This window comes from Peromyscus leucopus, chromosome 8b, assembly GCF_004664715.2.
Source record: "Peromyscus leucopus breed LL Stock chromosome 8b, UCI_PerLeu_2.1, whole genome shotgun sequence".
In the NCBI taxonomy this organism is placed as follows: Eukaryota; Metazoa; Chordata; class Mammalia; order Rodentia; family Cricetidae; genus Peromyscus; species Peromyscus leucopus.
Window position 1 is genome coordinate 29,461,708 of NC_051086.1, and position 13,155 is coordinate 29,474,862.

General features: G+C 44.7%; 1 protein-coding gene across 5 annotated transcripts in view; it reads right to left on the bottom strand.

Annotated features, from left to right (window-relative positions):
* Nucleotides 1-2,326: 2,326 nt before the first annotated feature.
* Marf1 (meiosis regulator and mRNA stability factor 1) overlaps nt 2,327-13,155 on the bottom strand; it is a 48,617-nt gene continuing 37,788 nt past the window's right edge. For all 5 annotated transcript variants that reach the window (XM_028858407.2, XM_028858408.2, XM_037201225.1 and 2 more), the window contains 6 exons: nt 12,154-12,384; nt 10,448-10,660; nt 8,290-8,350; nt 8,081-8,197; nt 6,898-7,068; nt 2,327-4,861 (listed from right to left, as the gene is read on the bottom strand). In XM_028858407.2, coding sequence (XP_028714240.1) covers nt 4,614-4,861; nt 6,898-7,068; nt 8,081-8,197; nt 8,290-8,350; nt 10,448-10,660; nt 12,154-12,384 — 1,041 coding nt within the window. In that variant the 3' untranslated portion in view covers nt 2,327-4,613. The remainder of the gene's footprint in view (nt 4,862-6,897; nt 7,069-8,080; nt 8,198-8,289; nt 8,351-10,447; nt 10,661-12,153; nt 12,385-13,155) is intronic.

The window sequence follows — 13,155 nt, forward strand, 5'->3', positions numbered from 1 at the left end:
AATCTTAAATGTCTAGAGAAAGGACCCCTGACTCCATAGGCAGAAGTCTTAGCAACGGCCTTTAAGGTATAACATGGGAAAGATGAAAGACTCTGAAAACAAAAATACCTGGTGCTAGTGAAGGCCTTTCAACTGGCCATAGCAACTGCCCAGGCTCTTTGATGTCCCAAAGCCTGAGAACCTTTGAGTTCCTGTTTCAAAAGCAGTCAGGAGGTTAACTGGGCCTGGGCCTGTCTGATCCCTTATAAGTCATTCAGACTATGTCCAAGGTGCCATCAAGGGCAATGGAGTGTTGACTGCCCCCAGGATCCTCATGGTGTGGGGATATCAAGCCTAAATGGACCTTCAGCCGACCTCCTAGGTCTGGCCACGGACGACTAACCACTGCCATCTCTCACTGGGAGCCTCAGGTAGACATCACAGTATCAGGGCGATCTCTCTCCTTCTGGACACTATTAAGTCCTGACAGTTTGAGAGACCTACATCTTCTTGTTCCCCTATTGTCAGGGTAGGGTGATGACTTTATCAGCCTCACCAAACCCCACCAAATATATCATCCAGGCTCAATACCCACACTCCCTCTCCAGCCTCAGGGGACTTAAGCCTCTTATCTCTGACCTCTTAAGGTTCTTCGATCTTTCCTTGCCCCCTTTCTCTTGGAGCTACTCACGCTCTCTCTCGTACTGGGCCTATGTTTCAACTCTCCTTGCCTTCCAAAAGGAGCTGCCTGCTAAGTCCCACACTTAAAACCTTCTGGGCCTCTGAGAACTTGGCCCTCTTGCCTCAGTTCCATCCTGGAACTCTCACAGCTTCTCTATGCCCTCCTGGGCTTGTGCCTCTCAGCTCCCATTTGGAGCTTATACAAACTCCCTCCAGCAGAGTTCGTTTTCAGCGGAGTTTATTTAGTGACCCTTCCTGTTCCCCCACTAACTCAGATTTTATTAAAGCCTCACTCTGTTACTACAAACAGAAGAGAGTGGAGGCCTTTCTCTATTCCGCAGGGAGGAATGCTTCTCTGTTAACCAGTCAGGTACAGCAAAAGACAAGATCGGACAATTCTAGATGGATCTCCAAAAGTGTAAAGATAGCCTGAGGCCAATGGCTCACTGACAGTCCAATATGGAATTGGACACTACCCTTCTCAACCCCCTTCTCCTTTTCTTAATCCTATGAGTCAAACCCTGCTTTATAAACTTGTCTAGATTTTTTCAATAACAGATTCAAAAGATTTCTAATCAGACTTTTAATCAGTTGCTATTATAGGATTACTGGCTCCCAGCTACCGAGCCAGAGGCTAGTTGACTCCTGATTATACCTATGGTGAAAATCAAATTTGCCCAAAGGACTTCGATGTCCCTACTTAGCAGGAAGTAGTTTAAGAACATCACCCCTCTTTCCTGTGACCTGTTTATCAATAATAAGTGAGGAAGAAGATGTAAGCCCCTCAAACCACATGAGTGGCCAGGCCCATCCCCCAAGGACCTACATTGCCAGGTTCCACCCACAGAACACTCTAACTGCTGGACCCAGCCCCCATCCTACAGAGTAAAAAGACAAATCTCTAGACATGAAATCCCACTAATCTCCAGCCTGGAAAGCTCCACCTTAAAAAGTTCCACCTCCCCCACTCCCCGAGAAACTCTATATAAGCCTTGTATCCTGTCAAGTTTGCTGCTGTTTCTCAGTTGAGGAGAGGCAGCCACCTGTTATGGGGTATTATTTTAAGGTGCATTACTTTTGTTTATGTTGCATTTGTTTAACTCTGAAGCTGTGTTACTTTGCCTGTCTAAAACACCTGATGGTCTAGTAAACGGCCAACAGCAAAGCAGGAGAAAGGATAGGTGGTGCTGGCAGGCAGAGAGATCATACAGGAGAAATCTGGGAGAGAAAAGGATCGAGAGAAGGAGGAGGATGCAAGGGGCCAGATACCTAGCTACACAGCAAGTCACAGAGTAAGAGTAAGATTTACAGAATTAAGAGAATGGGAAAAAAAAAACAGAGGAAAAAGGTAGCTGGGATAATTTAAGGAAAGCTGGCAAGAAACAAGCCAAGCTAAAGCCAGGCATTTAAAAGTAAGAATAAACCTCCATGAGTCATTTATTTGGGAGCTGGGAAGGTCCCTAAAGAGGCAAAGAGAAAAAACAACCAACATCAGCCACCCTCCTGGTTTTTTCCAATAAATCTCATGTGATGTTTGTTGTGCAGTGTGACTTTGTGGTACCCCCTGACTCTGACTGCCAGGACACCTTTTCATCCAAGCTGTAATGCTTACAATTGGACTGTTTTTTAACCCAGCCCCACCAACAAAAGCACTCATAACAGATGCTTGCTCATAAAGTTTATTGACATCTGTTTGGTCCCAACACACAAACAGCACTTGAACCATGGGGGTGGGGGGGGTGGGGTGGGGTGGGGGGCGCGGGGGCGGGGCGCGCGGGGCGGGGGGTGTTCAAACAAAATAGTTAAGAAAAACATCTTGTCCCCAAAGCCTGATCAAAAGAAACAGTGCAGGATGGGAAAGGGAATTTTGGTGATAACTTTTTTCTTTTTTTACAGATAAATCTAATCTGGTACACTTTCTAGCCAGAAAGAGTGTCTCATCATCTCCATGTGCATCATCATCTAAGCATCATCATAGCATCATCATTTAAGCCTCTGGATAAAGAAGGAGTGATTAGACCGGTCACTGTGGGCACATCACAGACTCAATGCACTTTCACTGAATTTTCATATCTTTAAACAGCAATGGTTAGCTACACTAATCCCAGAAGCATGGGCAACTCCAGCAAATGGCAAAGAAACATCCATTCACTGTACACAACTATTCTCTGTTGCCCACAGAACAAACTGACCTTTGAGATGGCTCCAAGTGACTTTAGTGACACCTGGTGTTTTCAAAGTCCATAATCCCTTCTACGCTTGCAAACCTTAAGTCTAAGCAAGCAAGCTTATCCTCCGGATGTCTGTGAATAAGGCAACTCATGTTCTCAACACTATTACATTGCTTAAAAGCCTTAAGAAATTGCACACGTGCCATCTTACTTCCTATGTACTAATCTGTAGAGGAAGTGCCATGAGGCCTTGAAGAGGAAGTGCCTGCAGGCTTTGCACAGTGTGGCAAGCCTGCAGAGCACTTCCAGTGCAGCTCCATTTTGGGCAGGTCATGTGCTGAGAACTGGGAATCACTGGCTTCATTTAAAAGATTTTGGCAACAAAAATCCAAGTGGTAAAAAAATCCCTCTAGTGTCTTTAATTTTGTGACATTTTTTCAAAATGCTGGCTATGGAATAAAAATCCATTTTCTGGCTTTCTAGAAAAAACCAAATATAAACATTTCCCACCAAAGAAACTATCTAACTAGTGGAAGACTGTGTGCCAACAGGTTTTTTCTGCTCTATGAATGGATCTGCCTTTTTTGCCCAACAAATACAACCCATTGTAAATGTCAGGTCTCTCCAGCAGAAGTGAGAGGCCACTCACGAGCGGACACCTCAGGCACTCAGAGAGAAAGTCATTCCACAGGGTGGTGTCCACAAAGGCTGGCTTTTCCTAAATACCAACATCAGACACCACAAAAAAACAAAAACAAGAAACGATCCCAAATGTGCTTCCAATAGTGAGAAGTAACAGAAAAACCAGACATTATTAAAAGATGACAAGATGAACTAATATGGACACATTGTCACATGGAGAACTTCCCAGCTTTACAGCCAACTTTAAAGTCACAAAAACAAAAGGTTAGGTTGATTAATCTTGGCCTTCACATTACAGATAGAACTCCAGTCTCTTCCTATAGTGGAAATAGTGTCAAACCCACTCTTTTTGAAGCACCTTGCCACTCAGCTGATTTACAATCTATGCGTTTGATGCATAGTTAATCAGACTCTTTCCAATACCACCTCTCAACACATTAGTAATGTGTGCCATCATTCAAATATTGACTTTAAATTCATGACACCGAGACCATCTCCTTTCCTTAACTTGATCCTTAGCAAACTGGGACAGACAGAGTAAGGAAGCGTGAAACAACTTTACAGAAAGCTCCTAAATGGAATCCCTAAATGGAAACATTTAAAAATTGAGATGAAGCCACATTGCTCAACCACAGACATAGTTAAACAAAAAACAAGGCACACCAACAAGTCACCTGGAAACCAGGAACCCTCCTATGTCAGTCTGAAAATGGCCCTCCTGACGCTCACTCATTCCCTAGTGTGTGACCCACAGGCTCACAGACGTGCTTGGCTTTTCCAAAATCACAACAACATTTGCTTAAGCAAAAGACAAAGATTGCTCAATGGGAGTTAAACCACTTCCTGCTGAGTGATCAACCGCTGCTTACTCCCTCCCACCCACATTTCATAATAGTTTAGAAACATTTGGTAAATATATTATGGATTCCTTAACGAAGGCCAGAGTTCTTTTGAATTACTGAGAGAAATAAAGGAAAAAAAAGTTCATCTGAAAGTTCAAAAGGAACATTGCCCTATGGACCATCTATAAAAGTGGCTTCTGGGGTCAAGACAGAAAATGAGGTTTTTAAGCCCATTTCTGTGTGTAGAGTCAGCTTCCCCCCACCCCCATCCTAACTTAATTCTGTGTTTAAATGGGAGTTAAAGCTTAGTTATAGGTGCAAAAGAAAAGTTGGCTGCCAATCTGACTCTTTTTTTGGGCTGCTTTTTGGCTGGGCTTTCCACTGTGTCCTTGATGAACAGTGGTGTGGGGGCTTCCAAGGAGGGACTGGGAGGAGCAGGGGCAGGTGCTGGGCTGCAAGGTGAGCAGGAGTCACAGGGCAGTGTCCCCCTCTCCTTCACTGGTACTGGTATTTCAGTTTTTTCTTCTTGGTTTAAAACTACAATTCCTAGAAAGATAGAAAAGTAAATAGATTTAGTTCTAGGTCTCATAAGAAGCACTGGTTTTCAGTCCATCTGTATTTAAAAAACAAAAACAAGCTTATAAAACCCTACCAGAATCAGGTGTGATAGGTGGCTTGTTATTCCAGCCCTCAGGAACTGAGGCAGGATTACCACAGTACCAGGTCAGCCTTGGCTACACGTCAAGATATTGTCTAAAAACACAACAAAACAAGCTAGTGTTGGTGGCAAACGCCTTTGATCCTAGCACTCTGGAGGCAGAGGCAGACAGATTTCTGAGTCTGCAGCCAGCCTGGTCTACAGAGCGAGTTCCAGGACAGCCAGAGATATATAGAGAAGCCCTGTCTCAAAAAAACAAAAAAAAAACAAAACAAAAAAAAAAAACAAAACCAAAAAATAAACTAACAAAACAAACCAACAACCAAAATGTCATATTTATGTCACAATTTAGATATTAGCTACATGGTCAATAGTATGTCACAAAAAGTCAAATATTTATAAATGACAGATCACCTCTCATTGGATTACAAATTTTAGATAGGTCATATTTGACTACCTATCAAAGGTTAGTTTTTCTTCCTCAGACTCTTTGCTTCTTCATTTCTTTGTTTGGTGACCAAAGACTCATAGGCCTCACGTGAACTTTCAGAGGCAGCAGGGACCTTTGTGTAAGTGAGCACCTGCCCATTCTTCTTACAGAGGCCACATGCTCACCATGGTGTTGACACCAGGGACAAGAGGAGAGCCACATGGAACCATGGCTACTTTAGAAGGTCAGCTGTCTTAGAGCACATGTAACCCACATATGTTTGAGAAAGACAGACCACTGTGCCTTAGATGCCTTCTGTGTGTAGCAAGGGACCCCTGATGCCAATGACACAGGCCAAGTGATGGTGACAGAGCCCCAGCTTCTCTTCAGGAGATGGGCAGAGAACTGTGTTCCTTAGGTTCTTGTTCTCCTCTGTCACAAGCATTTGGAAGAGCTCCTGTGTACATGTGCCAGAGCCCCATGAAGAAGCAACTCTCCAGCTCTACCACCCCTAAGCCCTCATTTCAAAGAAGTACCATGAGCCTGTGCTCTTGCTGTCTTTCCATGTCAGAACAAACACTCTCCAGGCCCTTTCTAGGGTCACAAGTGTCAAACCCTGCCTTAAAAAGACTATGGACAGTGGAAGCCTAGAGTAGAGAAGAAAGTATGGGCAGAAAAAGGAATAGTCAGAATATAGTGACAAAGAGGGGAAAGTGAAGGGTCTTGAAGAGCAGCTGGGACTCCTCAAAGAAGGCAGAAGGACAGACTGACAAGAGGCCTTAGTCACTTAACCTGTGGAGGTGAATGCCCCACTGCTTGCATAGAATTCCAGTGTCCATTAGCCCCAACACCTGACACCAGCTAGCACTAAGTTAGGATGTTAAGAAGTCAGCTTTCAGCTAGGCATGATGGCACACACCTTGAATCCTCACACTCAGGAGGCAGAGGCAGGTGGATCTCTGTGAGTTCAAAGCCAGCCTGGTATACAGAGTGAGTTCCAGGACAGCCAGAATTACAGTGAGACCCTGTCTTGAAAAAATCCAAAACCAAAACAACAACAACAAAAAGGCCAGTCAGCTTTCTTGGCTTTCAGGTCACAGGGCCTCAGACCAGCTTCCTAAAGCCCTAGCATCCACTGGACCCAAAGCAAAGGTTTGTGTAGCAGGTGACAGGTGTTGCCTAAGCAGCAGCTGAACCTCGACACGGTGGGAAGGCCAGAAGTCCCAGACGACCTAAGACATGACTCACTACTCAAAGGCTCTTCCACAGCCTGGTGACATTGGCCCCCAACTTCAGATTATACTTAATATATAAGTTAAATTTGTTAGTTGAAACCCCAATAAGGAAAGAAAGAGTCTGAATAATCAGCACAAGTACTTTTATACCTGAAACAGTGTCATTTTTCCCTTTGTCCATCAGACACCTTCTACACTGGCATCATGGGTCATTTGCTAAACCCACAGACAAGTGACCAGCATACACGGTGTGACCTACCCAGAGGCTCTTGAGGGTATTCCTCAAACTGAATGAGATCCGTGGCTTGCAGGATGACGGGATCTGGTCTTAGCTGAGGGGATGGCAGGCATGAAGGGACAGGAGCACAGAGGAGGTCAACAGGGGAGCTGTTGGTCAGGTGCAGGAGCTCCTGCTCCATCTGGCTGGGCCCTGCACAGGGAAGGCAGGCGGCTACATTCAGCACAGGCACAAAGGTCTGCTCCTGCAGCTTTCTTCAGCCCCAGAAATCAGCATGAAGTACTCAAGCACTCGTTATGTGTGTATATAATATATATACATTTAATGATGGAGTTCAAGTCTATAGGATGCTGGAGTGGCTTCTGTGATACAGAGTTGGCTCTACATAAAGCCTGTGACTCAGTAGTTACCTGGAGGAGCACTTTTGGACCACTGTATGTCACGCCCCATGTCAGGTCCCCGAGCCCTTTTCCTTATGAGGCATGTATGTGCTGTCTCCTTTCCACATCTAGTCTAGCCATGACCCAGCTCAGCATAGCCCACCAACCTTGGTACCTACTCACCCTGACCAGGCTTTAGCAGAACTCTATTAGACTATCAGCACAACAAATTCACCTACCCTTCCATCCACCTCTGTTTAGCCTTCCTGACACTCTGTCCCTAGGTCTTTGAGGCTAGGCTTTCTTTCCTTCTATCACCACAGTTTTAAACAGTTATTTAGTAAACACCAAAAAACACCTGATATTGGGATATTCTTTAAGGATCTTACTTAGCCAGTCACTCAATACTATCACATATAGACCTGTTAAACTACACACCAAATTGCACTAGGAAAAAAAAATTAATGTTTAGGTCTGGAGAGATGGCTCAACAGTTAAAAGCACATGTTGCTCTTGCAAAGAACCTGGATTTGGTTCCCAGAACCCACACAGTGGCTCACAACCATCCATAATTCCTGTTCCAGGAGATCCAATGCCTTCTTCTGACCTCCTCAGCCACCAGGCAGGTGTACACATGGTGCACAGATACATGCAGGCAAAACACTCATACACATAAAAATGAAATACATCTAATTTTTTGATGAATGCTTAACCTTAATGAAATTGCCCACTGTCCTCTTTCCTCCAAGTGTCTCACCCCAAGCCTCCTCCTGGAACTTTAAGGCTTTAACCTACTTTGTTGCTTTTCCTCTAGTACCCAGTACCTGTTCTGAGCTGGAGTTCTGATGCTATTCGAGATTCTGAGACCTCCAGGATCTGTCTGCTAACTGCAGGCTGGTCTTCATCACTGGCAGGGAACAGGCCAAGGGAGCTTAGCTGGTCTAGAAGAAAAGATCACCCATTAGAGAGAAAGGTCAGTGATAGAGAGAGAGAATCACAATTGAGTTAAGAGAGGGGAATGGGGCTTACTTACTTTTCATGTCATTTTTTAACACTACAATTCTCTTATAACCATGTCCCTTTATCCAGACGACCTGTGTAAAGACATACCATCTGGTTAAGCAGTAGAAAAGGAGGTGAAAGTACACTAACATTCAGGTGAGTGGGGCTTCTGTGCCTGCTTCTCATACACCAGAATCAGAACTCAGTAAATGCCAACAACTTTTCTATGTCCTTTCTTTAGCTTCACAGATAGCAGAGGATAGAAATACCCTCCCTCTGCCCCCAGAAAAAGCTGAGCAACCAGAATCACAAGACACAGTATAAAAAGTACTTATGACTCTTCAATAATGTCTACTGTAGCTTTGGGACTTAAATCCAGAAACTTCCCACATCAGAGTACCTACCATTTCTAATAGAAACTGAACTCAACCTCAAAGGACAGCATCTCCCAGACTCTACAACTAACTGCTGATCCTGACAGTAAAACAGCAGCCCTGACCTGGTGGCACTGCTCTCCACCTTCAGCCAGGTCAGGGTGGGAGTATGCTTTGGTTCCCAGGGGTCTCCACCACAGATCTATCACCAAATTCCTGTCTTCAGTTTCCAGGCATTCTTCTACTGTTTCATCAGAGGCTGAGCATCCTATGTCTCAAAAGCTTGGAATCAGAGGGGTTTTGGATTTGGGACTATTTGCATATACCTAATGAGATAATTTGTGGTCTGGGTGCATTTAAACTAGAAATTCATCTATTATCATCTCATAAGCACTGTATACACATAGCCTGAAGGCACTTTAGATGTATTTTCCCTTGTTTTTATAGTAAAAAAGTGTCTTGACTGCAATTCATCACAGGTGGTCAGGGTAGACTGTCCACTGTGGTGTCATGTTGCTTCCAGAATTTTTGGAATATTTTGGGTTTTAGAATTTGACTACAGGTGCTCCCATGTGTTTCAACCCAGCTCACCTCCTTCACTGATACTTTCTAGGGCCTTGGCATCGATGTCAGGACCCTGAATAAGCTCTCTCCTCCACTCTAATTTCTCTTAGTTTTTCTGTGGACAGCAGTGATGCTTTTCCAAAGGTAAAACTAAGCTTTCCTGCCTTCCCCACAGCAAAGGGAAGCTCTTACCTGGAGGAGAAAGGCCCTCAGAACAGCTCCTATTCTAGCAGAGGCTCTAGCATTCTTGCATTTCTATTTTTTGGAGTACTGAGGATCAACTCAAAGCCTTTTTGTAAGCCCCTTGAGCCACTGGAGTGGCCAGGCCCTTCCCACAAGGACCTCTTAACTGCCAGATTCCACCCACAGAATATTCTAACATCCCTAAGTGCTAGACTCTGCCCCCACACTGCAGGAGTGGCCAAGTCCCTCCCCCACCACTCCAGGACCTCTGCCAGGTTCCACCCACAGAATACTCTAACTGCCCTAACTGCTGCCCCCCACCCTGCAGAGCAAAAAGCCCAATCTCTGGACATGAAATCCCACTGATCTCTACCCCAAAAAGTTCTAATCCCTTCCCAAGAAGCTCTGTATAAGCTCTCTATCCTGTTCAGTTTGCTGCTGTTTCTTGCTCAAGCAGAGGCAGCCATCCTCCTGGCTTTTTCCCTCCCAATAAATATCTTGTGTAAGGTTTGTTGTGTAGTGTGACTTTGTGGCATTCCTTGGCTTCTAGCTGCCAGGATACCTTTCCATCTAAGCTGCAATGCTTACACTTGCCATGCAGCTAAGCAAGCACTCTCACAATAGATTCTCTTCCTCTCACAGCTACTGGCTGTTTATCTGTGCATGCCACCTTACCTACCACAACAGCCTGTGCATACTCCTTGCCACACGGTAACTCAGACATCTGTGATGCTGCCCTTCCAGGATCCCTATGCTCAGGAAGTGGGCCCTGCCTGGGCCATTGTCCCCGTCACTGGGGACATAGCTATACTGTTCTAGCCACAATCTACTTAGGACATCTGCTTAAGTGTCCTATCTGGTTACATGACCACTGAGCACACTTCTAGGAAGGATGGCCTGCAACTTACTTAGCTGGCACACAGGAATAAAAGTTTAGAAAATCACTGAGAAACACTAAAGTCATTCATCTTATCTGGCAGCACTCTGATGGCACCTTACATCTCTGATCAGGAGTCAGTGATGGCTCTTCAGGAAGACACTTTCTCGGAAGCTGAGGAAAACACCTACCTGTGGGATGGCTCCCAATAGCTCCTCCACACTACTGTAGCCATATGTTTTGGGCTGCAGTGTTTCTCCAACATACTTGGTATAGGCCATGGAAAATTCATGAAGGAAAATCTGCTGGTAGTGATAGGTGTGAAGCAAAGACCGCACATTTTTTGCAAACAAGTATAGGCTTGTGAGCTTTACACACTCTTCTGCCTTATCATTTGTAAACACCTGGCCCAGAAGAGAGAGAAGGATTAGAAACTTCCTGAGTGACCACCTCTGTCCCCTCTGGTTGAAGGCCTTCTGGCCAAGAACACTCTGAAGGCCCCAAATCAACTTGGTTTCTAGGAGGGGCTCACAGAAGGGTCTCCCAGGGCCCTAGGAGGGATTCATGGCAAGGCCTTCCAGGCAGGCTAAACAACCCAGGGCAACTTTGATTTCTCTGCAGTGTAATCCTGTCAAATTTGAAGAAACTGTGTGAGCAGGGAAGAAAAGCAGGGAACCTGCAATCCCAAAGCAAGCAGACAGGAAAGATGACACAATCTCAAGAGATACACACAGTGGCTGTGGCCACTAGCTCTCATCTCCCAGAAATAATGTGAGGCAGAACAATGGTGGCTATCCTTGCAAACACACACAAAACTCCTGTGTCTTCTGGTACCCAGCTTGTGTCTTCTGGTACCCAGCTTTTGAAACTATATGTGGAGACTGCAAAAAAAAAAAAAAAAAAAAAAAAAAAAAAAAAAAAAAAAAAAAAACCCAACAAACTAGCAGTATAAAAATGTTTCTGAATCCCAACAATCAAAAATTAGTTGGAAAGCCAAACTCATAATGAACCCAAGGTGTGTTTCCACAGCACTTCTCCACACTGTATCACACACTCAGCGTCACACATGCTGTCCTGCCATGCAACACCAACAAATGCTACCTGAATGACCTCAGTCAGATTTGCATCTACAGTATGCTATTAATGTAGCGTTTTTACTGCTCACTTCAACCTGCTATTATTTAACTCTGAAAAACATCAAAGATGCTCCAGGTCCTACAGTTTCAAGATTCAGCCAAGATTCTTTTACATGAAAACAAACAAGTAAATCCATCTCAATATGCAAATCTGTTCTTTTGTAAATGGTAAAAACCGTACGCATACCTATCAGTTATTCTCCAGTTCCATGAGCTCCAAAGCCTTTTTCTGACTTCTGTGGGCACCAGGCATGCATTTGGTGCACATATATAAATGCAAGCAAAACATTCATACACATAAAATAAATCAATCTAACAGTAAATAAATAAATGCAAATTTTTAAAAAAGAAAAGAGGCCATGAATTTGAGAGAGAGCAAGAAGGGGGTGTATGAGAGGGGATGGGAGAGGAAATGGAAGGGGGAAATGATGTGATTATATTTTAATTTCAAAAGATAAAAAATTACTAAAATAGGTGGGCAATGGTGGTACACGCTTTTAATCCCAGCACTTGGGAGGCAGAGGCAGGCAGATCTCTGTGAGTTCAAGGCCAGCCTGGTCTACAGAGTGAGTTATACATAGAGTAACCCTGTCTCAGAGGGGAAAAAAATTACTAAAAGAAAGAAAAATGGCCAGCCAATTTCAGAATCTCCAGTGTTCCTCCAGCTCTACACACACTAATGCAGACCTAACAGGACTCCAGAAGAGCTGGGCTAAGAAGCTTCCAATATGATGGGTCTAAAGACCCATTCACACATGTACCTCCACTAAATAAGGCAGACTCTTCAGTAGCTCCGTCAAGGTCATGAATCCATATTCACAGGGGTTAAGAGGAGTACTGTGGGTGGTTTCGTAATGTCTCCTGAGCTCATCAACAGAAAGATAGGTATTTTCTTCCCAAGACATCAACAACACCAGCAACTGGGCGGTAAGAGACCGCAGAGACTTCTTGTTGATCAGCTGGATCTGTTTGCCAGACTTCAGATCAGCAACCTAAAGAAAGGAGAATGCAAACCCAGTTCAGATCATCTCATTCTGACTAACAAGACCAACAAAGGCTCTTACACTAAACAGAGTGAGTGGGTTTCTGTGTGACAGCAACCAACACTTAGAACGAGACTGGAGCAGAAACTGCTTTCACCCTCCTACAGTTCGACCCATAAGCCCAAACTCCACCCATTCGTCTTTCATGTAGTATTTGGAAGACACTGTTGTGGTCCTCTGCTTCTGTGTTCTTTCTTTCTTGCTGTTTTCCCCAAAGACAGACAGGTGAACTTGTTAGAATTCTGCCTTTACTCCAGCTATACATGTGCAGTTCAGGATCTTGTGTCTTACATCATCAGTGTGGGCTAGGGACTATATGCATGCAGTGTGGTCACACAATCTGCGCCTTAAAAAAGCCAGATGCAGGCCCCACCCTCTCTCTCTGCACCCCCCCCCCATCTTTCTCTCTTTCCTCCCCAGGCCTGGTCCTTTTATCCCTCCTCCCCTTCCTCCTAATAAAAGTTCTCTGTAACTAGGTAGTTGTGACCATGGCTTGTCACTTTTCCACATTGCCACTTATTCATTTCATTGGTGCTGTAGACTCAGATAGGACATTCTGCCTGCTCTGTGTCCAGGGCTAAGCATTGTTGGAAACCTATACCGAAGAACTGTGACTGCCCACTCCACTTTTTTCATTTGCCCAGCCACTGGACCGCTCTGCACACACCACACATGCCACCAAGATTGGTGAGTTCCCCTGCCATTTCCCACGAGTCTCCC